A 26,741-nucleotide genomic window follows, 5' to 3' on the forward strand; every position below is an offset into this window, starting at 1 on the left:
AGGAAAATTGGTACCGTTTATTTTATTATCAAAGCTACCAGGTTTGTATTTGTCTAGATAAGACTAATTAGTGACGCTCAGATCAAAATATTTAGAAACTCAAAACATGTAGAAAATTGAAGAGCATTGAGAACCCAAAATTCCAAGAAGTTGTGCCAAATACGACTAAGGTAAAATGTGCCTAAATTATAAAATCCTGCGGTTTTCGAAAAATTCATACTTTTGCGATAATTATATATAACTCATTCGAATATAAAATGTTAATTCTAATTCAATTCGTTCACGTAATACGGTACGCAGCAACATTGTTTCCTGTAATTTTTACTCGAAACTCATATAATGTCATAGACCCAGTTTGTCAATTTAATTGAAAATACGTAACATTTATGTTATATTATTAAGAACAACAATATATAATGACATGCATAATGAGTAAAGTTATATCAATCAGTTTAGCAAGCATTAAAATGTGTAACTGGTTGAATCATTCATTATCTAATAGTTATTGAAAAATTGGTCATTATCGTAAAACATGGACTGCCCACAGGACAATGGTATTGCCTAAGACAGTAATAATGACCGAGCCGTAGGCTCATGAATTTAAATTGTTCACAGCAAAGTTATTGTACGATTTCAAAAGGAAAAAGTGAGGACCTTTCATAGTGATAACTATAAGTCACTGCCATTCATTTAAATGCAATTTTTCAATATAGGAATTCAAAATAAAGTTTTATGAAATTTCAAAATTAGCGAAAACAAAAAGTAAACAATTCAACAACTTCAATATAGAATTGACACCACTCTTAGCATAGAAATCACGCCCACTGATAATTTACATGTAAAAAGTAAAATCATAAAAAAATACTGACATCCGAGGAAAATTCAAAACGAAAAGTGCCTAATCAAATGGTCAACCCAAAATGACAAAACACATCAAAATCAAACGAATGGACAACAACTGTCATATTCCTGACTTGGTACAGGCATTTTCAACGATCGTTAACCATCTGGTCCGGGTTTTTTTTTCGTAAAAAAGGATCCATTTCTTAACCGATATAAAATAATAATAATTACAAGCGTATTGTATGGTTTGTGTTACTATTTCGCTGGGAGTTGTAAAATCAATTCTTATATAAAATTGTAAAGAATACACATATGGACCGTCGGTTTAAATGTTTAAATGATCTAGTATTGCGGTCACTGAAATCGAGGGACTCCAAACTGCAGAAATAAAAATTATTATGTTTTGTTTTGATTACTTTGATATGCAATATGTTTTAAATTTAAGGCTTTTGTACGAACAAAAAAACCCCACAAAAAGCCGAACATCAAGACAAATGTAAACAGAGGAAGTTAATAAACACAGACACAATCAAACGTATTAATGAAAGGGACAAATGGCAAACAAATTTGTATATTCCTGACATAGTACCGATATTTTCCAATGGAAAAGGTGGGTTAAACTAGACAGGTTTCTGAGGGAACATTGTTTATGTGACTGTCATAGTTTTATCTTAATACTTCCCACATTTTGGATTTATATAAAACTATTACTTTGTTTTTGCTTGCCTAAGTGTTTAAAAAATCAACGTGTTTTCGTTCATAAGTACTAGCTAAACTAACTTATAACTAACAGGGATCTCCATGGCCTGTTTAACGATGGCGCCCCGCCATCGTTCAAATGTCTTGCGCCATCGTCAAATGACTTGCGCCATCGTTCAATTGTCTTCTGCCATCGTTCAAAACTGTCGTTGTTTTATAGCCTGACGCCATTTTTGTAGCAATTATAATCAAATGCATGTAATTGCATGACCCTCAGGCTTTTTTTTATAGTACATGTATAATCCAATATAGTTCTAACGCCTGAGGGATAACCAGATTAAGATCGCTAATCACTTGTACCTGAGCTTGTACAGGTAGATCAACAAACCAGACAGGATAAGATTATCCGAAGATAGACGATACATTTGTCGAATTATTTAACGAAGTTTCCGCAAATGCTTATGATAATTCAGATTAAATAAATAAATTAATAATCCAGCTACAAAGTTTTAACAAGTCGAACACGTGCGTTTATTTTGACTTACGCAATCAGCATCCCCCTTTTTAAGAAGTACAAAATAACACGTAAAACAGTAATTATTATTTCATCGCAAATAACTCGAGTACTGCTGTATTGTAACGATAATATAGAATTACTTTAAAAGTTAAAAGTAAAAATATTAATATTTCCTGTAAAGAAATATCGTATCGTAATTCCGAATTCATTTCGTAGTTTACAATGAAATTGATACATCCGCATTTCCGGTTTCTATTCAGACTCAAACGATGCATGTTGCATAGCATCGATTTGCTAAATAAAGTCATTAAAAACCTTTTCATTTGACAGCGTTTGCTTTACAAATCTTTTTTAACCTTTTACATAACCCGAACGACTCGTTTATGCAAATCAGCCATACCGGTAATGGTTTCATGACTTCTGAATTTTGACATTACCGTGAAAAATAAGCTTCAATGATTTTTAACCCCCATAACAATTACCAAAAATAGCAAGAGAACTACATGGTGACCTTCGTGATAGCTATTGGTCATTCTCGACTAAGGGAAAGGCAGGGGGCTTGAGGGCTTGTCCTTTGAAGAGTTACAAACGGCAATTATTGAAAATATATATACTTCTATATAGTATTTATAATGAAAATTTAAATAGATCTACATATAATTTAAATAAGCAATGAATTTGCATGTTCACCTATCCTTATGTGGAGGAATGAAATACTTTCGATCGCGCTACACTGTACGGCGTAGATACGGTTTATGATGGTGAAAGTTCCTCCATGGTTCAATTTTCATCCATGGAGATCCCTGACTAAGTAAGAACTTGGAGTCATGATGTGATCTGAACAAAAAAAAAAAAAAAAAATGAATTACATGATAACAATATTAACCAGCATTTCCATTATAATTTCCTATAGTGAGTTCGTAGTTTGTAGCTTCATTGCCTACATCAAACGTTTCATATTCAGCATACCGCACCTCACCGTTCAATTCTTCTAGATCAACTCGTAGTTTGTAGTTCCCTGTAGATAGGATCTTATGTAAATTGTCATTCCCTGTAAATACAAAACATTTACTTACATACTGTGCTTCATTTTATCTACCGTTTTCACAGCACCAACATGAAAATGAAGATCGGCATGTGTGTATGGAACCCTACCAGGAAATATACCAGGTTTCACCAGGGTCCATGTTTAATAGAAAAAGAAAACTAGATAGGACATCGGACAAAATGGTATATTTTTTTTTAGATATATGAATATATAGGTGTTTCAAAGTAGAATAGATAGTTTAACAAATTTTTACAGGATTTAAAGATTTGGCAGGAATATTAACATGGATCTAAAGTAGGCACTGGCTATGGTTACATGGAAATGTAACAATAATACAAATATTATTGTTACATTGGAGACTAATTGCAACAATGCAAGGTAGGGGAAGGAATCGATTAATTACGAATGTAATTATAATTATTGAGTTTTTGATTACATTGGGTTATTGTTACATTAATTCACTTCAATTTACAGTGGGACTAGTAAAACGTAATAAAGTAAAACTTGAAAACTTTAATTGAATTATACAAAATTGCATACAATTTAAACAAAATATATTTGAATAGTTACAGTTTCAACAAATCCTAACGTGTGGTGCAGCAATATGCACGTATGTATTTCCATTCTTTAAATACGTTTTGAAGTTAAAGAAACTTTAAATATTTTTTTTACTTTTACGATCAAGGATTTGTATATAAAAATCCCTGTTGAGATGTTTATATTTTCGTCCATGTTTAAGTCGGAAACAGGACTAACCGTTTATCATTTTTCCTCGGAGTTAAGTTTTTTTTTTAGATTTTATTAGTCATTGCCGTCCAATACTGATTTATGTTCAACTCTGATTTTTACATCCAACTTAGCATAGATTAAACCCCAATAAAACATAAAAATATTAGTAAATTGTGAAGGAAATTTGCCGACATATTGAAACTGGTAGAATCGGTGTTTTCATTTTCAGAGTTCATGTATTTTGTGATAATAATTTCATTTTTATTGCAAAACAAAATAAGTAACACAATTATAGAAGATTTAAGTTTAATTTATCTAGCGTACATTGAAGTGCATTAATGTAACAATAACGCAATTTAACCTTAGAGTCAAGTATTATTGTAACATTCGTAATTAAACGGATCCTTACCCAACTCTGTATTCCGGTAATTAGTCTCTAATGTAACAATACTATTTTTATTTTTGTTACATTTCATTGTAACCGTAGCCAGTGCCTTTAAAGTATGGAATAAATGTTAGTAGGTTAGGAATATATATGTCTGTATAAAATTATATATTGTTTATTGACAAAAAACGCAGATAAAAAAGTGTAAATAGTCGATAACAAGTACAATAAATAGATATAGGAAGATGTGGTATGAGTGCCAATGAGGCAACTCTCCATCCAAGTCACAATTTTTAAAAGTAAACCATAATAGTATACGGTACTCTTTCTTAAGATAGTATAAATTAAGTATTAAGTTATTCACACACAAACCAAACATGTTTAATGGTCTATATTGATCGGAGTATTCAGGAAATAGATTTCAAAACATGGTTATTTCTCAAATTAATTAAATGCAATAATGAAAAAGAAAATCTTTATAAAAGAGGGGCGAAAGATACCAGAGGGACTTTCAAACTCATAGGTCGAAAATAAACTGACAATGCCATGGCTATAATAGACCAATTGAAACAATAGTACACCAAAACACAACATTGAAATATAAAGTCTAAGCTACGCGATCCCCTTCAAATACTTGGGGTGAAATCAAATTAACTATCGTAAAAAAAAAATTGTACTAAAATTTTTGTCAGGTCCTTACGAAATACTTACCTAACCAGTATTCCGAATTTACATTCCCAAATCCCTGTTTATATTCCTGCCAAGTCCTGTAGAAATCTGTAGAACCATCTATTCTTCTTTGAAACACCTTTACATTTCAATAATGAAAAATAATTCTTACAAATTTATCAAACATAGTTGTAGGTATTGTATAATTTGATTTATAAATTGTATAGTTGTTAATCATTGTCACTTATTTTATTATTTATAAGCTGCACTAAGTATCCGTACTTTTGATCATCAATGCAAAATAAAGTTAAAATAAATACAATAAAAAGAGCCAATTTAATTATTAAAAAATTGTGGTGTTCTACAAGGTTGAATAGATTTTGGTCCACATGTTGCATGTGCAGTATACATGGCAAGTAAAAATTTAATTTTATAATAGTCATAACCGAATCAAAAGGAGATTTTAAAAGACGTAATTATTGCTGGGTAAAACAAAATCCATCGTAATAGAAATTATAGGGCATGTTTTTGGAACGTGATACTTTAAGGCACACTTCGATCATCATTTATCTGTATCCAAAATGTGCCATGGACCATGATTGATATTGAATCCCTAGTTGAAAAAAGTCTGGAGATCAGGGAAAGGAGCCAAAGTAAGAAGGGCAAAAAGCTGTTGCAAATTATAAAAAAAACATTGGACTTTTTTGACGTTTGGTCATTTAAAATTCTAAAATATTAGGACAAATTCTAGCCCTTCGTAAAAGGAGTAGGTCCGGTAAGGGCCGGTTTTGGCCTCAAATTTCAAGTTTATCTGACGAATAGTTTTGGACACTTTTTAAACACTTAAATGTCTATTTCAATTGATTCAATTATTTTGTGTGAAAGATTTTAACTGATTCACTCATTAAAAACGCTCCGATTCTAGCTTAAATATGAGAAATCTGTCAAATATGCTAAAAACTGTCACTTTTCAGATGGGTTTTGTCAAAAATGAAAGTGGCCGCATCCGTGTTCATCTTTGACCTTTATATATGTTATGTATTATCATTAAACACAACTTACATTTCAATATCAAGAATGAACACGAATGCGGCCACTTCCGTTTTAGACAAAAACCATCTGAAAAGTGACAGTTTTTGGCATATTTGACAGATTTCTCATATTTAAGCTAGAATCGGAGGCACTATACTTTCCAAAAAATAATTAAAAGTTTACATTTAAACAATTTTGTAAAACTGCTATATTTTTGGTCCAAAAAGGGGTCTTACTGAACCTACTCCTTTCTCCTTTCAAAAATATTAAATTTCTTCAATCATTTGATAAATGAATTTTTCGTGATTTCCAAAAAAAAACTATCAAATAGCAAAATCAAAAGCTCAAACACATCAAACGAATGGATAACAACTGTCTTATTTCTGACTTGGTACAGGCATTATCTTATGTATAAAATGGTTAATTTAACCTGGTTTTATAGCTAGCTAAACCTCATTATGATGTTATAGTCGTCATTTCTTAATACAGAGACATAAGACAGGTAATCATCAACTTTATATTGACACTTTACACTACGAATGGTCATTTTCCAAAGTTATTTGCAAAATGATATATCATTGTGTCCAAAGATATTATGTAGCAAACCATTGAAATTTCATTGATTTTGTAATTAAAATTTGAATGCATTACCGTCCATTGACCAGAACCTGTCATTTCGCAGTATACATCGAGAGGTAGATTTTCAACATATATTGTGTAAACACCACTAGAACTTCCACCAGAAATACCATTACAGTCAGGTCCGTTGCTTGTTGGTTTTTGGGTTGTTAGGATTTCCATTGTTATGCCATGGTTGGTTGTTCGATCGCTTGTTGTGACACCGAGGGTGGCCCTTTGGCTTGTCATGATAAATCCGTTGCTTGTTGGTTTTTGGCTTGTTAGTTCCTCGATTGTTGTGCCATGGTTTGTTGTTCGTTCGCTTGTGCGGCACTGATGGTGGTCCTTTGGCTCGTCATGTTAAGTCCGTTGCTTTTTTGTTTTTGAATTGTTAGTTTCTCCTTTGTTGTGCCATGGTTTGTTGTTCGTTCGCTTGTTGTGACACTGAGAGTGTCTCTTTCGCTCGTCGTTTCAAACTTTGTTGTCTTTTCTCTTGTGATTTCAGATACTGTTGTTTCGTAATCTTCAGTTTTATCTATGATTTGAAACAAGAATGTGAAATTATTCAAGATATTTATGCAGTATGCACTCTTGAGAAAATAAAATAAAACTCACCCAGAGACAGCCTACAGGTCACATCCTTCTGTCCGATGTGAGCTTATAAATAGCATTTTTTTTTGTATTTGATTAAAAGTATTGTTTTTCAGTGAGTTATTTTTAAAAATCTCATCATTCCGAAAGACTTTTGAACATGGTTCTCTGATTATCATGTGAATATATTATACTAGTAATATGTATACCACGTATGCAAGTAAATAATAATGTAATATACAATAATTATAAAATGCTTAATTGCAACAGTTTTAGTATAAAGACAAAAAAAAATTATTTGATTGTCATCTAAGTATTGTTTATCATGTTTATGCTACGTCTCCATTTATTTGTTTCGTAGAAAACTAAGCTTGCATGAAAAATATTAATTATGGTTATAACATCATCTTTACTTGTGTTTAGTGTTTTTTTTTTATTTCATTCTTACACTTTATTCAAAATTTGTTTCCCGGAACATAAATCAGTAAACACAAGTCCTGTGGCAATATGGTTTTTCTATTTTTCGACAAAAATTTTACATATTTGGATTTTTCTTATTTCCTTTTTGATCCTTTTTGATCTTGTGTGTTTAATAGAATGCATTGAAACAACTTCCATATAAAATTTATTGTGATTTTTGAATCCCAACTTGGTGGCCATTTAGAATATTTTTCGGCTATGTCACATTGTCCACTGACATAGTTTGAAGTATAAGATTTGCACACTTTTATTTAGACGCTACTTTTTTGTATAATCATAAATGTGTTTGCGATAAACCACATTTATTTCAATATCTTGTTACAGTAGAGTGTATTTCGACAAAAGGAGTCAAATATGCCAAAAATACATTCATTAAAAAACATGTCAAAACCTTACGAACAATCGAAGAATTGGTGTCTTTTAGGTAAATCCTGGTACTTTTGATAACTATTAGGTAAAACTTATTTCGGAATTCCGTGTTTACTTACATGTGACTTTTCGTAAGAACGTTGCATTTTGTGATGGAACACAGTCAGGAAAACAAGCATGATCTAGAAAACATTCTCCAGTTTGTTTGTCAAAACCAGAAGAACAACATGATTGATGATGCATACACCACGAAGCACATATTACACCAGATTTCACTTTTCGGACTTCAACAGATGAATTGTTTGAAGAACAAATCTTTACAGGCTTGTCTGCTACAAAACGTTGAGTTTTGATATCCATTCCGTAGGAAAGTGTGAATACTACACTGTAAATGTATAACCTTAAAGCATGAACCATGATGCTGGACTTTACTGGAATGAAGTTGGATATTATCACATTTTTTCAGTCAATATTTTTGTCGTGATAGTAACTAAAATTCACGATTGAAACTTTTGATGATATTGGCGGTGTTTATTGACAATTAATGTTTTTTAACACATGCATTATACTTGGTGTAGTTCTATAATGTATTGTAATATTTTGACTAGAATATAAATGCATACCTTGGCAACTAAAATGCTTTCCTTTTGCGGGAAATGTTTAACAGAATCGGATCTCAAAACCTTTATAATATTTGTATGTAGAGGAAACAATATTTCTCTATGTAGAAATTCTTTTTTGTCCGGTAAGAACATTGTCATTCTACTAGACAATACATTTCTTTATTTCAAAGAAGAGTTATCCGACATAAAATTGATCACTAAGATAAAATAAATATGTGACACAATAAAAAATTTAAACACTATAATTTAAATTGCATACGTACAAAGCGCTTTTTTGTGTTTCCTTGTTACATATGACGCAGCTCTGTACATAAACATCCCATTATTGTGCTATGGTAAATTTTTGTATTCCTGTCTTTCAATTTTGCTAATGTGATTTGTCTTCATGGCATTTTAAATTTCTTTGTTACATATGACGTGGCTCTTTACTTAAACATCCCGTTGTTGTACGAAAGTAATTTTTTTAAATTCTTGTCTTTCATTTTTGCTAATGTGCTTTGTCTATAAACGTTTTAGTGTTTCTTTGTTACATATTTTGTTTGTTTTTATAGTGATCGAAGTAATAACACAATGTTGACTGCTGTACCCCCATTTATTGACATTTTTACCTTTTATGCATGTTTGTTTTGTTCACACATCATTATCAATATAATGCAATTTAATGCGACAATCTGACAAGTTAGAGGTTTAGCTAGTTATAAAACAAACTTTAATCAACCATTTTCTACAAAAGAAAATGACTAGCAAAGCCAGGAATATGACAGTTGTAATCCATTCGTTTGATGTGTTTAAGATTTTGAATTTGCCATTTGATTACGGACTTCACGTTTTGGATATTCCTCAGAGTATTTTTGTTGTTTTACTTTTTATATAAAGATACAAATATAATAAAAATAAATCTCTGGTTTAATATCCTTACATGTCTCTGTACTATTGTACTTTGGTTTATGAAGATATATATAAGTAACGTTAAACAAATAAAAGAGTATAAAGTACTAAACTGAAACTATAACTAATTCACAACAATATATATATATAGATATAAGTAACTGTCTCTTGATGATTAACATATATATGGTAAATAATAATCTTAAAATATCTTATATGAAATTTGATGCGACTGTTTTACAAGTGAGAGGTTTAGCGCTATAAAACCAGGTTGAATCCACAATTTTCTACTGTAGGAAATTCCGGTACAAAATCAGAAAAATGACGTAGTTTTCCTTTCGTTTTATGTGTTTTATCTTTTAATTTTGTCATTTGATTAGGGACTTTCCGTTTTGAATTTTCCTCGGATTTCAGTACTTTTGTGATTTTACTTTTTATACATTAAAAGAACATAATATCCTTGAGATAATGTTCTCCCATGCATTTTCTATTTTGTACATCTTTATTTGTTCAAACGTGTCCGTACTGGGTATTTATGATATTATTCACAATTGTAAGATTTTACTTTTTACCTTTTATTTCATTTTGACAAACGGACATAGAGATACATACAATGTATAAGCTATCACTGTCGTCTTTAGTCTTCGTTTTCAGTAAATTAAACAAACAAAATATTCGCTAAAACTTTTGCACATCAAACAAACGGAAAAGAACAACATTAAAGTATTTAAGATTAAGGTTTTGGAGACGCTTGTGTCAAGGTTTTGCTTAAATGTTTCGTTTGACAGTTTTGAGATGTTTTTCATTTTCATGAAGCATTAATTCATCAGATATCCATAATTATATTTTACTCAATGTTGTCTTTAAAATCTCGTCTATTCATTGAAATCAACAAAATGTTACCCCTGCTATACCATTACAGCCGATTCCATTGAGTGTGTAGGCAAAGTTAATATCTTTGGTTAGCTCGCTTTCTAGCTGAATAGTTATCAAAGGTACCAGGATTATAATTTAGTACGCCAGACGCGCGTTTCGTCTACATAAGACTCATCAGTGAACCGTGGAATCAGTAGTAGGTAAGGTAAAGTACCCTCCTTTAAGAGTAGACTAGTTAGACAGATAACCAATATGTATGTATGTAGGACTATGCTTCTTCGAAAGGAGGGTTGTATACCTTATCTAATACTGACTTAACGGTTCAGCTAGCCAGCAAGCTAACCAAAGATATTATCGGCTGTAAATATATTTTTACATTGTGTGATCTTGTGTAAGAGATCAAACTGCAAAAAAGTTGAAGTGATAAATTAACTTAGTCTCACTTGGTTTGTTGCATCATTTTATTTAAGGTTGTTCGGGCCTATTCGAAGTTTCTATCAGAAGTGCCGTAATTTTGTTATTTTATTCTTTACAGAAAATCAGGGACGTATATAGAGGGATAGGTAACTTCTTAACAATCCTTGTTGCGATAAAAAAAATATGTAGAGAATCATTGTAGAAACCCCACTGTACACCTTAAAACTTTAAAAGTTGTTGATGGATTTTAATGAAATAAAGATTTTCTTAAACTTAAATGATTCCTACATTGATAGAGTTAATTTGGTTGATAATGTTCCTGTCCTTCATGTAATTTGAATTATTTAAGAAAGGAGGGTAATTATTTTTGGGGTAAGATATAAGATTAAATATAAGCAATTTAAAAATGACTAGAAGATATGTTCAAATCCAACGATTCTCTACATATTTTCCAAAAATTATGAGATTCCAATCCTTCTATTTTAAGTCCTTGAGAAAATGAATCAAATTGGTCGAGAAAATAGGGAGTCACGGACCATTAAAGCTAAAAAATCTACTTTTAAACAGGTATGTAAAAGGGACCATTTTTCAATGAAATGATAGGGAAAATAGAGGTGTTGACATATTTTTATCGGAATATCAAAAAAACCTTCTATGACACTTGGTCCAAAACTGTAATATAAAAAGCTGAAATATATCTTCAAAGAATGAGCAAATAAAAAACATAGATCACCGATAAGGCAAAAAAATATTTTGCCTTAAAACCCAAATTTTGGCAGGAAAATGGTAGAAAATGGGTGAAATGTCATATTGACCCTTTAACAAATACGGATAATAACGAAAATATTCTATTTGTAACATAACTTCAATGATTTAACATTTCTAATCAATCAAAATATTTTAAAAAAAATATATGGAATTTACGACAAATAGTTATGTAATTCATGCATGAAATTATGTGCAGTCGAATACTTTCCAGCCACCTTCATAGTATTATGTATAAGCCCTATCTGCTCAACCAAATTTTGCAATTTTCACAGCTTTGTATATATTTTACCTTTTTGTTAACTTCAGAGAAATCAGATATATTCTGAATCGTACAGGTATCATCTTTCTACATGCCAATTTTCAACACAACTTTAAATTCTTTTAAGAAAGAAGAGGTGTCCCACATAGAGGTCCATGTACCACTAAAAATTATATCTGTTTTTTCTAGAAATCTTAAATTAGTATAATATGGGCCGCATTAATCCTTAATGTTGAATGCAAACTCGAAGTCATGAAAATTTTGGCTCCAAATGTTCTTAATAATGGTCTTGAAGGCTGTACGGTGACCGATAGTTGTTAATTTCTGTGTCATTTTGGTCTCTTGTGAATGGTTGTCTCATTGGCAATCATACCACATCTTCTTTTTTATATTAATATATTTCTCTTTCACCAACAGTCTGATTTCTGCAAATCTATTGGTTAGTTCAGGTAAACAATGACATCAAATGCACTATAATTGTCCGAGTAGGCCTATTTTCAATTTTTAAATTGGAGGGAGTAATGGGAAAACATAATTTACACTCAGTGAAAATGATATAATTGAAATAAGCACATAAGCGGTAAAACTACAACTGTACTAACATTTTGTATCTTGTTAAGTTTATGTTTTTTTTTTTTTTTTATTAAGTAATGATTTTTATCATGTTTATGTCTATCAAAAACCACAGGAGAGAATGTTGCATTTTTGGTTAATTGATATACTGGTATTTTTTTGTATTGTTTGAATGGTTTATATATATGGGATTGTTTTTTGTGACCAAGTAATGTTATCTTGAGATGCTTAATTTTTCTTCAGCAAACACCTCCTGACTATATCATTTCAAATGCTGCTTGAAAATATAAGGGTCCTTCAAGAGTAAGAAGGGTTGATAATTGATTGCATTTGTAATTAATTAATGAACAAAGAACTAAACATCTTCTATGTCAGCATAATAATACAAAATAAAAAAAAACATACACATGATACTTTATTAACAAATTTTAGTGGGAGATATTATGGACATAATTGTGCAAATCGTGATACAAGCATGAAATTTGGTATAAAGATTGACTTAATGATACTTAAAAAAAATCCGCTGCTGGCCAGAAAAAAAAATCATTTTTTCAAGATGGCCACCACACATTTCGGAATGGCGTCATTACAAATTGACAATAATTCGTTAACCTTTAAAAGGTGTATTATATGTAAAATCCATTGTTAGATCTGATAAAAAGTAAATTACAGTTCCTAAAATTACGACTAGACAATACATTAATGAAACTAAAGGTGACTTCCGGTTTCAAAATGCTGGCGAAAAAGTCAAAAATTTCATTTTTTATACTTTCATGCAACTTCACAAGGGATGTAAATCCTTGAAAATTGTGTTATAGGTATAATCCAATGTAAGTTATGATAACGTTAAGAAAATTACAAGTACAATAAAACAACACATAAATGAAGAAAATAGTGACTTCCGGTTCCAAAATGGCGGCAAATACGTAGAGAATATTTTTATAATTTCCATCAACTTAACAAGTGTTAACACTCTTTGCTAAGTTGAAATGCCTAGTTTGGTTAGAAAGGCAGGTTGCTTATTTTATAATAATATGACAGCTGCCCATACAGCAACTCGTACCAGGAAGGTCAAAACGGTAGCATTAAGAGGTGACCAACACAGCTCGATTTTCGCCTCCGCAATTCAAAATTTTCTGACACGACGATGCAACGACAAACAAAGAAATCCATTTTGGTTTCCAACTGTCATTGATTTTTCTTTCATAAAACCCCACTGTTCATGACTTGGAACACATACCTGTCAAATACATGAATCAGGATGAGCCCAAACAACTCCTCCTTGATATACTTCTCCTTTGATGTGCTCTGGAAGAGAACCTCTTGTAGGCGAAATTGCATCACAATACTGCTGCTTCTTGGCTAACATTTCACATCGTGCCTCGCTTCATATTTAAGCCATTATTAGCGTTATTTTGCCTTTGTAATGACAATTCGACAAAGTGCCACATCCACTAAATGCATGGACGAAAGAAGGAGCAGCTACACAAGGACCAAACGCATTTGATATGTCACGTGCAGGAAGCCATCAACAGTCGTTATTCCTTCCATAACCTATCCACAATTTGTTCTACCTAATTTTGTGATTGCTGCAATTCTTGATACTATTACAGCAGTGTCAGTACTACCTAATAAAGCCTCGGTCACACCTTACCGGATAGCTCAAACGGACGCCTAACGGATAACTTTTTTTCAATCCGTTGATGTCCGTTAGACGTCCGTTCTTATCCGTTAGGCGTCCGTCCATATCCGTTGCGAGTCCGTTAAGCGTCCGTTTTATCCGTTGACGTCCGTTCTGTCCGTTGGAAATATTGAGCATGTTCAAAACTTTGAACGGACCTCCAACGGATAAAATGTCCGTTTAACGTCCGTTATGCGTCCGTTAGGCGTCTTTTTTGTACGGTACTCGTCCGTTTTGTATCCGTTACGTGTCCGTTATGCATCTGTTGGAGATCCGGTAGACCAATTCAACAACGAACGTCTACCGGACGCCTAACGGACGCCTAACGGACGCCTAACGGATAAAACGGATGTGAAACGGACATTAACGGAAGGATAACGGATAAAACGGATGCCTACTGATAGTTTATTCTCATAAAACCATGTAAGTACAAAGGTTACAGAGAATTTGAAAAATAATATACATAAAAAAAAAAATATGCATTAGAAATGCATAAAATTAAAAAAATACTAGATGTAAAACGGACAAATGCTAATTGAAATTTCGCGTAAAAAATGCCAATATATTGTATGTTAGATTTTCTTGAGTGTCATGACTATTTATTATTCGTGAGTAAGAGCACGTCTTCGCTACCAAGCAGTTCTTATGCAGGCCAGACTCAACTTAAATGTAGCAAATAAAAACCTTATAGCTGTCGAAAGGAGAAGACAAAGGAGATGGTGGACACGACCATGACTTAGTCCTGAAAGACGACGCAGTTTTGGTTCATATGACCAACTCATGACCGAACTTAGGCGGAAGGATCTGCATTCCTTTGTACACTTCCTTCGAATGCCCACAGAGATGTTCGACGAGATATTGCAGCGGGTTGGGCCTCGCAAAGCTAAGCAGAATACCTTTTACAGAAATCCGCTGGAACCAGGACTCAAGTTAGCAATTATACTTAGACACCTTGCTTCTGGAGCAAAATATCGTAGCATGCAGTACGGATGGAGAGTTCCGCATAACACCACATCCGTTTTCATACCAGAGGTACATAATATAAACAAATTCAGAAAATCAACTTAAACTCTATAAGACTGAATTACCACACTGCTTCTACCTTGATTTTTTTTAATCAGAGGAGCTCTTTATTTGCACAAATATCATGCTAAACAAAACGCAATACAAAATAAAATCAACTAAACCAGTTAACTCAAAAAGTGACCCTCGTATGATGAAACGTAAAAAAAACCCGGATAAATTGTTCAATTTGTTTGGTACGTGTGACCTTGATAACTGTCCTACTGACCAGACTTTCCCAGAAGCAAATATTATAACATATATACTAGATACCATGTCAATCTGACGCGCCTTTAATTTTTAGATGGTTTATTGCCTTTAATTTTCAGATTATTTTGTTCATCCGTTTTATCCGTTACGCTTCCGTTAGGTTTCCGTTTTATCCGGTACTCGTCCGTTGGATGTACGTTCGACGTCCGTTCTGTCCGGTATGTATCCGTTTCACGTACGTTCAATGTCCGTTGTGTGTTCGTTAGGCATTCGTTACATGTCCGTTAGTACACCAACGGACTCCTAACGGATAAAAATTTTGTCAACGGATAACTTTTTTTTTATCCGTTAGGCGTCCGTTCGAGCTATCCGGTAAGGTGTGACCGAGGCTTAAAATTACATTTTACAACACTTTCCATAATCATGCCGAACATGGACAAATATTCGTGTATCTGCGTCTTCATGATTACGAGGGGATAGATAGGAAGTATCTTTATGGCAATTGCGAAGAATATTTTCACCATGAGTAACACACATATTTGTATTAGTCTCTTACGAAGCAATTATGTCAGCAAGAAACTTAAACCATTTAGTTTTGTTGTCATCTTCACAGAGAAAACTACTCCATACCCTTGTTGTTCTACCAGAACCAATTTGGATCAGCAAATCGCAGACTGTTTCAAATAAAGCCATTTGCAGAAACTTAATACCACTATTTTAAGTGACATCCTGAGATAAAGACGGAGGAGCAGTTTGGTTTCTATGGATAAAGAAATATTCCAAGTACAACTGTCTACTGTGACAAGAAATGAAAAGTCTAGAAAAGATATAGCAATCACTTTTAAGGTTCTCTAGCGTTGTTTTTGACAAAGACGTTTCTAGTTTCTTTTTGCGGCAAAAATAGGAAGTCTTTCTTATTATATTGTCATAAAAAGCAGGTTTTCTCCTCCGTTTTGCATTTGCTTCAACAGATCTTCGTATTGTTTGGACCAATATCTATCTGACGACTCTTCTTGAAATGAATTCCAAACTCATCACTTTGCAAAGCCTTTAGAGCTGTTTAAATACATCTTTTTGTGTATTCGTAAAGTCTTCATTATGACGTCCATCTGTTTGAAAATGACCCAAACTACTAGATCTTTCAAATCAATCTTCTAGTATACTGACTTCTGGTCCAACTACAATCCATTTGTCTAAAAAGGATCTTCGGTTAATTCAATGGCACCATCGTCGCCCTTTACAATTGCATTATTCTGTTTTTGTGCCTGATCGATTGTGTTACAAGAAAGAAATTTGCTGGTCTTACGTACAGTGAAATTATCATTTTCTAATTCCAATGCCAACTGTGGATGATGTTCGGGAAGGGAAGTCATATCTCAGGAATGAGTCGGTAACCATCGAGCATAATTTAAACGATCAAGACCTAAAACAATACGCTATCATGCTTTATATTTAGTATTTGAAAAGTACGAAATCTCACTCATGAAATGAGCATTATACCAAGATCAGAAGAAATTCTTAATTTATAATTGAACGCCAGGAATTTAACTGTTGTCGAGATAACTCTAAATCTTTACACCAGTCTTTTTCTTTTAAATCCTTGAACGTCAGGACATAATTATATATTCTGTGTTTAGCTTTCATAATCTGAAATTAACAATTTATAAGTAAAATACATGCAGTTGTCTGATGCGCCTGTCTAGTCCTAGGTACATTTGAACATACATAAAAAGAATCTGCGTTTTTGGTGTTACAATATTGGCTTCAGTAGGACAATATGTCAATCCCCTATCACGCAATATATATTAATTTATAACAAGTCATTTCAATGTGCAATCCAAAAAACATGAAGATATACTTATATTTTCCTTACAAATAAGGTCATTCCCACTGAACTTGCTTAGTCATTTCCAAAAGTGGCTGATCTGCACTCACAATTGATGTTTCTCCGGGATTGACCACATTTTCGCCTTAACCATCGAACACCTGAGCATTGCCTGGTAGTGCATACAAATTGCTCTTGATGTCCATAAATAGTTTGCACATGCGCAAAAGTGTGAAACACATGTGCATCATAACCTCGCAAAATATTATTATTAAATCAATTCATAGTATCATTAGAAATACAAAAGCACAAATAAATAGTAAATGGTTCAAAATATTTTTGAAAGAATTTTGTTACATTTTCATGCGCAAATACTGGATATGTCAAATATTCATTTTTAATAAATATATATGTGATGTAAGGAAGGTAGCCACTAAACCTGGTAATTGGTTTTTACTAAAAGAAGTTCAAAGAAACGATTTCCAGAAACATCAGTATTTTTAAACTAAAGAAAACAGCCATTTTAGAAAATGGTCGTGGTCATCTTGATTTTTATTTTTAATGGCTAGCAGTTATTTCTTAAACAGTATATAATAATGATGCTTTACGGTTATTTTCATACTTGTATCATCATTTGCACAATTCCCTCGATTTTGCTTGCTAATATCTTCCACTATAAGTGATTCGCACACTTTACAAATAACGCATGTCAAACATACTGGACGACAATTACATGGCTGTTTTTTATCACCTTTATTTTTAAAAAAAGGTGAAAGTATTGCATTTTTCTATTCTTCTGGTAAAACATCTTCTGATAAGGATTTATCAAAAATTATACATAACGGATAAATTATAGATTGTCTCACTTCATATGAAACCTTAGGGTGAAGGTCGTCGAGCCCTGCTGACTTGTCTACATGTAAATTGTTCAGTTTTTTTAAAACATCGTCAATAGTAACTAAGATATCTAAAAGTACCTCTTCCATATCTTTCACATTAGGTTGTTCATTTAAATCTTCTGTATGTGTTAATACACTTCTAAAGAAAATATTAAGTACGTTTACTTTTTCAGTGTCATTAATAGCTAAAGAGCCATCAGATTTCATTATGTTACCCACATCAGTTCTTGTTTTCAATTTAGAATTGACATATTTCCAGAACAACTTACAGTTAGTTTTAGCCTCTAATGCTACCTTCCTTTCATACGATTTCTTAGCCTCACGTATAGTGTAAGTACAATTATTTCTACTAGATGCATAATTAGTATATGAAACTCTTGACCTTGAAAATTAGTATTTTTCCATGATCTACGTTAATCAATTATAGCTGATTTAGTTCTCCTATTCATCCACATTCGTAAATTTGTTATAATGCCTTCCTTTTGGTATTTATTTTTCTATATACTCACATAATTTTGACTTGAAAATGTTCCATATTTGCTCAATGCTCTTGTCTTCAAATAAGACATCCCAATTTTCTTGATCTAGCTCGTCGCTCATAGCTTGATAGTCACCTTTAAAATACTGAAATTTTTCACTTGTATCTTGTTCAAAACATAAAAAATAGCTATAGTCAAAATGAATTACGGCATGATCACTTTTACCAATTGGTGAATCAATTACTAAAGAGTAACAATCAATCATATTTTCTTAGTTTGTAAAAATTAAATCCAAACAGCTTGGGTGCTGACCCTCTCTAAATCGAGTCGGAGAATTCACATGTTAAAAAGGAAATTTTCTTGAATGCGATTAATTTTTTTTCCAGCTGAATGCTCCTCGCCAACAGTTGACTCACAGTTAATCCAGTCAATCTCTTTATACTTCAGGTCCCCAAAAAATAAGTAATGGCTATATTTTAGCTCTATAGCTCTGTTTATTGCTACTATTAAATTGTCATTGTTAATTGGAGTAGAATTTGGGCTTCTATAAAGTAACCCCACTTATAATTTGTCTGTAAATTTTAACACTAATTCACACCAGACTGCTTCATTAAATGCGTTATCTAATATTGATACCTTACTAACTTTTAAATAGCTTTTCAACTCTGTCTCCCTGATTGTCCGGTGTAATTTTAGCATACCCCTGCAAGGATATATCTGTTATACTTTCTTAGTCAGTTGAACACTTAGGAAATACCTCACATAAACCAAATACATGTGGACGCTGATAAGCTAAATATGTCAATAATTCTGAACGCTTGTTACTCAGTGAATCGACATTTGAAAACAAAATTTTCAATTTCTGCTTATCATCTGTATTCAAACTTTCCTCGTTGCTTTCTGAACTCACATCAGAATTGTCACAAAAAATAACGAACTTGAACTCGAACTTTGAACATTAGAAAACGATCTATTTGAACTTGAACTAGAAACGTTTAACGCAGTACTATTTACATCATTAAAACTGTGATTGATTCAACATTATTACTCTCCGTTTTCACCTCCTGACTACCCCGAAGGAATACCTGTATGGTATTTAATTCTATTAATTTTCTCGTCTTATTACCCATTTCTTATCTGGACACTCCTTCTTTTTCCTCATTAATTCTTGTCGTAAAATCTTATTATTCCCCCTTTGACTTTGTGTAAGGTCTTTACTGATTCCTACTTTCCTGTGGGACACTTTTGTTTAGCATTCTTCAATTTATATGTACTTTTTAAAATGTCACCTCTTACCGCATGGTTTTTAATGCTTATCTTTAATAATCAATGCCTACTATTTAAATCTTTTGGTTTAACCTCTAACCTCTGCATATTATCAATAGTAACACATGTCTCCCCAAGCCCCAAGGAGTCTGTTAATAACTCTTTAATAAACATGATAAAGGACTCATCCTACTCTGCACTGACTCCTGGGATGTTAAAGAATATTAGGATATCCTCCCTCTCTTCCTCTTCGACTTAATCCTCTTACATACTGACAATTCTTTTAGTAATAAGAGAGGTAAATCATTCTTCAACTCATCTATCACCTTTTTGCGCCCTTTAATGTTCTCAGCTTGACCATCAAGTTTGACATTACATTTACTAATGTTAGTACTTAACCCTACAATTTTATTATCAATTTTATCCTGCCTTTTATGCATTACGGATATCATCTTGTACATTTTCTGTGATGCACCTTTGCATGATTTGCAGTACCAGTGAATACTGTCATCTGACGTCTGTTTTACAGTCATTACAAGATTTGTTTTGTTTGGGAGGCAATTTGCGGTTACCACGTGGTTGCACCAGACTCCAATAAAAGTTACTCTATAGTAATTACTATAATGGTGACACGAAAATTTTTCAATTCTATGACAAATATGTATTGGACGTATTTTAAGTGTGTGTTGCATGCATTTTCCTGATAAAAACTCTAAAAATCTGTATGAAGTTCTTCCCCGAAAAGTTTCACGGCCATCTTCTCCGCGCAGGCGCACAGCTCTGTTTTTAGGATCACCCGTACATGTATGCAACAATCTCCTGATCAGGAAAATGAGTTTTCCCAACACCACAAAGTTAAATACTTTTGTTAAATCGTATCAAAATGTTCAATTATGTATAAAAATATACAACAGAAGTTCATTTTACCATGAAAACATTACAAGCTGATAACAATCTGTATAGGTTTTTGAATTGAAGAGCATCACTTTTGGTTTGTCTCAACACCAAAAAGTCGAAAAAACAAACTGCTGTTTCCGGACAGTTTACTGCATTAGAACATTTACATATAAACAGATACCAGAGATATTATTATCATTTCCTGCTGTATTAATAGTCATGTTTTAGAATACATATCGATTGCTATATTGTAGGCTGCTTTAGTTGAGAAATTGATACTCATATTTACGTATATAAGCAGTCAAATAAACTGTAAAATCAAACTCATTTTTCATAGATAAAGTTTTTTTTTTTAAATCAATAATACTTCTTTTCTTATCAATAGGTTAAAAAAAACCAGACCATTTGTCTTAAAACCCGGATAATAACAAACAAAGAATTGTTTGGTTAAATACAAGGAAATTTGTTCCTCAAACATGAAAATTGTTAAAAAAAAAATAGTCATGTTAGAAACTATTATAATTACGAAATATCAGTTAATTGGTTTTATCGTATGATTTATCACTCGAGACACCCGTTCTACACTAAAAGAAGATGAACAAATTTGCTTAAAAAAACACAATCCTAGCCGAACACTATACCTGCCGTGAAAGTATTGGCTCATGTACTGCACATTTTAACAACATCTTTTAAGTGTTTCAAAAATTTCATCTTACATAGGAATTTCTGAAACGTCGTGACACATGTGTACGGTTAATAAACGATTTGATGTTCTTTTACATCTAAAATTACATTATTTAAATTATTAGGCGTTGAAATAAAATCTTTCTTTTTATTTAGAAAAGAGTCAGATGACGAAATCGCGTGAATAAAAATAAGTAGAATAGTTTATACAGTAATTTAAACTTGTTTAAATTGCTTTTGTTAGTGGTTACGACATGACAGTACTATGATATTACAAATACTATTCTAATGATAAAGAATGATATGTGAAATTATAACTTTACCCATAGTTAATGACAAAGAAAAAGGTTAAATGTCTCATCAATTTAGGAAAACTGAATACGCGAAGATAATCATCTGTTTGACCTCTAATAGTAGAATTTTATAGTTGCTTGTATTCATGAGAACTAAAAACAAAATATGATCTCAATATGAACAACATACATTTTTAAAGTCCTCTTATATACATAATTAGCTTTGTCATCATAAAGACTATCATTGCACTGGACACTAGAATATAAAATATCACCTATAATAAGACTAGGATAAACGGCACATCCTCTATGTAGGGTTAACTATCTCTTTAAAATACGTGATTTAATTAATGTTTATCAAGACAAGTCAACAATTTAGCTGAATAGATGAATCATTTTCTCAAAATACAAATATGTTGGTGCACTTTTCTACTGACCTTTTTTCAAAGGCAGTTAATACAGCTGTATAAGCTGAATTGGGAATTTACACTCTTGGTATTTTAAAGTCAAATGAAAATCAGCCTTTATTATATAATGTTTATAAAGTTAACAAGCAGTAACATGATGGATTTGCTTCAAAAATTAAAATGCTAGATCTTAATTGAATTTCACCCATGTTTGGTGAAATTAATGTACCTTTTCTAAAATAAACATTTACGTGTAACCCTCACAAAGAAGCTCAATTAAAATGACATTATATGTTGGAAAAATTGTCTCCTTAATGATGATAAATAAATAAATGAAACGAAACTAAGGACCTGTGTGTGTGTGTTTACTATCCGTGTTAGCTGGAAGCAGTAAAATTGTTGTATGCAACTGATATTGCATTACTGACAAATACATTGTTGTCAAACCATTTAACACAACTGATCCATTGACATATTCCAGTGACTTCAAAAGGATATAAAAAGGGCAGTTCATTGACTGATTAGTTAAATGATTTGTATACAAAATAAGTGTGTATTTAATATTCTTGAAGTCTTCCAGTACCAAAAGAAAAGAAAGAACCATTTTAATGAACATGACATAACAAGAAATCGAAACTAGGAAAGGACTAGGTCCGGTAAGGGATGATTTTAGCTTCAAATTTAGGTTCATCTGACGAAAGATTTTGGACTGTAAACGATTAAGTGTCTATTTCAGTTGATTCAATAAGTGTATGTGAAAGATTTAAACTTATTTAGTCATACAACACGCTCCGATTCAAGCTCAAATATGAAAATTCTATCAAGTATGCAAAAGAAATGTCACTTTTCAGATGATTTTCGTCGCATCCGTGTTCATCATCAACCTTTATACTGTATATGTTATGTATGATCATCAAATAGAACTTTCATTTCAATATTAAGGTTGAACACAACTTTGGGCATTTTCATTTTAGACGGAAACCGTCTAAAATTGAACTAAAATGCTAAAATTATGAAGATTTCAGTTATTTAGCATGACTTAATGATGCTAGTAACCGATATATGTGCATTGTATTGTAAAAAATAGTCCCTATTTATGTAGTAGAAGTATTCTACTTTCCAATGAATAACTAAAAGTTTACATTTTAACAATTTTGTTAAAATGCTATATTTTGGGGCCAAAAAGGGGTCTTACCGAACCAACTCCTTTGTTATCAAACTCTTGTAGAAGATATAAAATAAAAGCTATATGTTTAAACAAAAAACTGCGTTTTTGACATTATTGTTCTAAAAGATGTTTCAATATTTATCTTAGTACTGCTATGTTTTTCATTATTTGAATCGTACCAAAGAGTAATTTTCAACAAATTTAGTATTACAGACTTGGAAATATTACAATCCAAGGTCTAATAGAAATAATGGAGATAGTTACTAAACATCTTTGTACTGTAGTCTGCCATCTCCAGACATAAGGGTGCTTGTATATACATCAAATCGGAACTACCCAACTAACTACATATCCGTAAAAAAATAATGGTATTGAGCATTAAAACTTCACATGCAATTTCAAAACATGAAGAAAGTAATGTATTAACACATATGTGAATATATGATTTCGTATATTTTAATGACTTTTTTTTTTAAATTCTTATGAAAAATTTACTACTATCGATGGGAGTCATACTTCCGGTGGTGATATGCGATATGTCGATCCTTCTCTTCCAAAGGTTAAAAAAAGTCGGTGGTTTTGATAGTAATGTCTTTTCCAGGATAAAAGTATCCATTATTTTCACCGTTACCTTTACCTGTGGGGCTACTTTTTTTCTAAAATTACAGTGCTAGATATAGGAAATTAGTGTATGAGTGCCAATGAGACAACTTTCCATCCTAATAGCAATTTATAAAAGTAAACCATTATAGGTCAAATTACGGCCTTCAGCACGGAGCCCTAGCTCACACCGAACAGCAAGCTATTAAGGACCCTTAAATGTAGTAATGTAAAACCATTCAAACGGGGAAAACCAACGGTCTTATTTATATAAAAATACACCACATTATTTTATTCCCTTTTCATCTAAAATTGTAGATTGACTCTATCCTTGTCACTTGAAAACATATAATTATCACTCGTGTTGGTTAGTATTTAGGTATTTTTTTTTAATTTTCAAATACTTCTTGACTGTTTGATTGTAAGTAGGATTTAGAAAATGTTTTTTTTATATTATTTGTTATTTTTCATATTAGATATTTAATTGTTATGGAATTTTACCCTCTAAAAAGAATATATGTATTTTAATTTGTTTTGTTATCTTAAACTTCTGCATGTCGAAAATTCAATTATTTTATAAACACGCTTCTAAACCTTTTGAACCTATATTTCTTCATGTTTTTTTTTTACTAACAGACACGTGAAACTGATTAAAATTATTCTTCAGAGTAGTACATGTAGTTATTTGTTGTAATTCTGCCTTTCTGTAATGTTTAAATATGCTACAATATTTAGCCTTTTTTAAGGTTTCTTTTTCCCCGAGAATTTCACGATGAGTATATTGCGACAATAAATGCACGCAAATACAAGTACAGATAACATGCATGTTAAACCATTGAAGAAGTCATACGTTTCGAATTGAGGTTTTTGTGTTTGTTGACTGCTTTGTTTTCATATAAGTTTAAGTTTAAAAGTGGGTCAACTATCAAAATTGCCCTATTACACGTACTTTATGTAATACACATTTTTGATGATAGTAACAGGATTATTTTGTCCAAATTGATTGATTTTTTTCATTACATACAGACGTATCAACATTTTCTTGTAGAAAATAAAAAAATATATATTTCTTTTTATTTTTTTTAGGAAACAAATATTTCAGAAAGAACTTTAGTTTGAAAAAATCCGATGGCTGTATAGAAATTATTACACTTTTTATATATTTGTACAAAATATCTCTGTAATGGAATGTCATAAAAATAATTCAAATAACCATAAAAAATACTACACATTTGGAAGGTTTACAGTTGAAATTTCATAAAAATTTGTTCGTTAATAAGTTTATGCCGATAATTCAAAGATCTGTTTTAAATGAAATAATAGAATTTGTGGCAAGTGAAACACTTTTGACAACTTGATAACTATTGAACTTAGTATTACCTTTTAAATGTCAACAAAATCCAATTTTTGAAGTCGTCAAATTCATAATATATTAAATAAACCGACATGCACTTTTTTATTATCAATTTAATCTTCTTTAAGATTGTTGGAATATACCAAGGTCTATAAAATATGTTCTTTATTAACGCTACTGTTCACATGGACTGACAAACAAATTTACAACCAAATTATTTTAAGAGTCTAAATTTATCCCAATTGAGCCCTTTAAATAAAATTCATCCCAATTGAGCCCACTTAAAAAAAATCATTGTTCAGAAGTATCAGATTGGTTTCAAAAGATTCTAATACGCAGTACTGATTTTATCCGGGAAGTAAAAACAATTTAAACCGGTAACTTTATTTCTGTAATGTGCAAAAGAGTAAAATAGTCCTTGGGCCTATGAAGTCTACAGACAACAAAAAACGTGATACAGAAATATTCCTGTTTAAAAAGAGGTCAGTAAATTTTGTTACTTTACAATGTTAATATCACGAATATGTTCATGGTCTATCTAGAGAGTAACTAGATTTAGAACAAAACATTATCAGCAAGATAATTATAGTTACACAGTGTGCAATTGTCCTAATACGAGTATTTATCGGGTCAATAAATTGCGTATTAGGACAATTGAACACTGTGTAACGAATTTATCCTGATTTTGTTGTCAAGCCTGTAACTTTTTTGTTGCAGAAAGTTCGACATAGGAATAATGATCCGGCGGCGGCGGCGGCGGCGGTTGCGGTGTTAGCTTACTTCTTAAAAGCTTTATATTTTAGAAAGTGGAAGTAAAGACAACAGTAATATACCGATGTTGAAAGACATGGATGCTTCGTATTTTGTATAAAGATGCCTCATGTTACGATGTTTTCGTCAGTCACATGTCCAATGTCCTTGACCTCATTTTCATTGTTCAGTGACCACTTGAAAAAACAGGGTTTTTTTAATGTCGAATTATATCTTACTATTAGTAATGAGATAACAGTAACTATATGTGGTATGTGCGTACCTTGCAAGGTCCTCATGCCCGTCAGACAGTTTTCACTTGACCTCGACCTCATTCCATGGATCAGTGAGTTGTAAGTTTTTGTGTCATTTTGGTCTTTTGTAGATTGTTGTCTCATTGGCAATCATACCACATCTTCTTTTTTATAAGGTCAAGATTTGACGGTCAAGTCCATATCTCAGATACTATAAGCAATATGTATAGTATATTTGGTGTATGGAAGGAATGTAAGGTGTACATGTCCAACTGTTATGTGTCATTTGACCTTGACCTCATTTTTATGGTTCAGTGGCTATAGTTTAAAAGTTTTTGGGTTTTGGTCTGTTTTTCACATACTTTATGCAATAGGTCTACTAAATTTGTTGTATGGAATGATTATAAGGTGTACATGTCTAGCGGATATATGTCATCTGACCTTGACCTCATTTTCATGGTTCAGTAGTCAAAGTTAAGTTTTTGAGTTTTGTCTTTTTATCTAATACTATATGCCATAGGTCAACTG

General features: G+C 31.9%; 1 protein-coding gene across 1 annotated transcript; it reads right to left on the bottom strand.

The window, feature by feature from the left end:
- Positions 1-2,940: 2,940 nt before the first annotated feature.
- Positions 2,941-6,723, bottom strand: LOC134727845 (ficolin-1-like). The gene is made up of 3 exons (XM_063592238.1): positions 6,574-6,723; positions 4,933-5,029; positions 2,941-3,110 (listed from the first exon to the last, which is right to left on the bottom strand). The coding sequence occupies exons 1-3, from the start codon at positions 6,721-6,723 to the stop codon at positions 2,941-2,943; spliced, it is 417 nt and encodes a 138-aa protein (XP_063448308.1).
- Between the last annotated feature and the right edge of the window lie 20,018 nt (positions 6,724-26,741).

The sequence above is a fragment of the Mytilus trossulus genome, chromosome 8, assembly GCF_036588685.1.
Source record: "Mytilus trossulus isolate FHL-02 chromosome 8, PNRI_Mtr1.1.1.hap1, whole genome shotgun sequence".
NCBI lineage: Eukaryota > Metazoa > Mollusca > Bivalvia > Mytilida > Mytilidae > Mytilus > Mytilus trossulus.

Coding starts and splice junctions, on each gene's coding strand:
- LOC134727845 (XM_063592238.1), bottom strand. CDS start 6,723: ATGGAAATCCTAACAACCCAAAAACCAACAAGCAACGGACCTGACTGT. Junction 5,030..6,573: donor CAGGTTCTGGTCAATGGACG/GTAATGCATTCA, acceptor TGAAATGTAAAG/GTGTTTCAAAGAAGAATAGA. Junction 3,111..4,932: donor AAATTCGGAATACTGGTTAG/GTAAGTATTTCG, acceptor TTGTATTTACAG/GGAATGACAATTTACATAAG.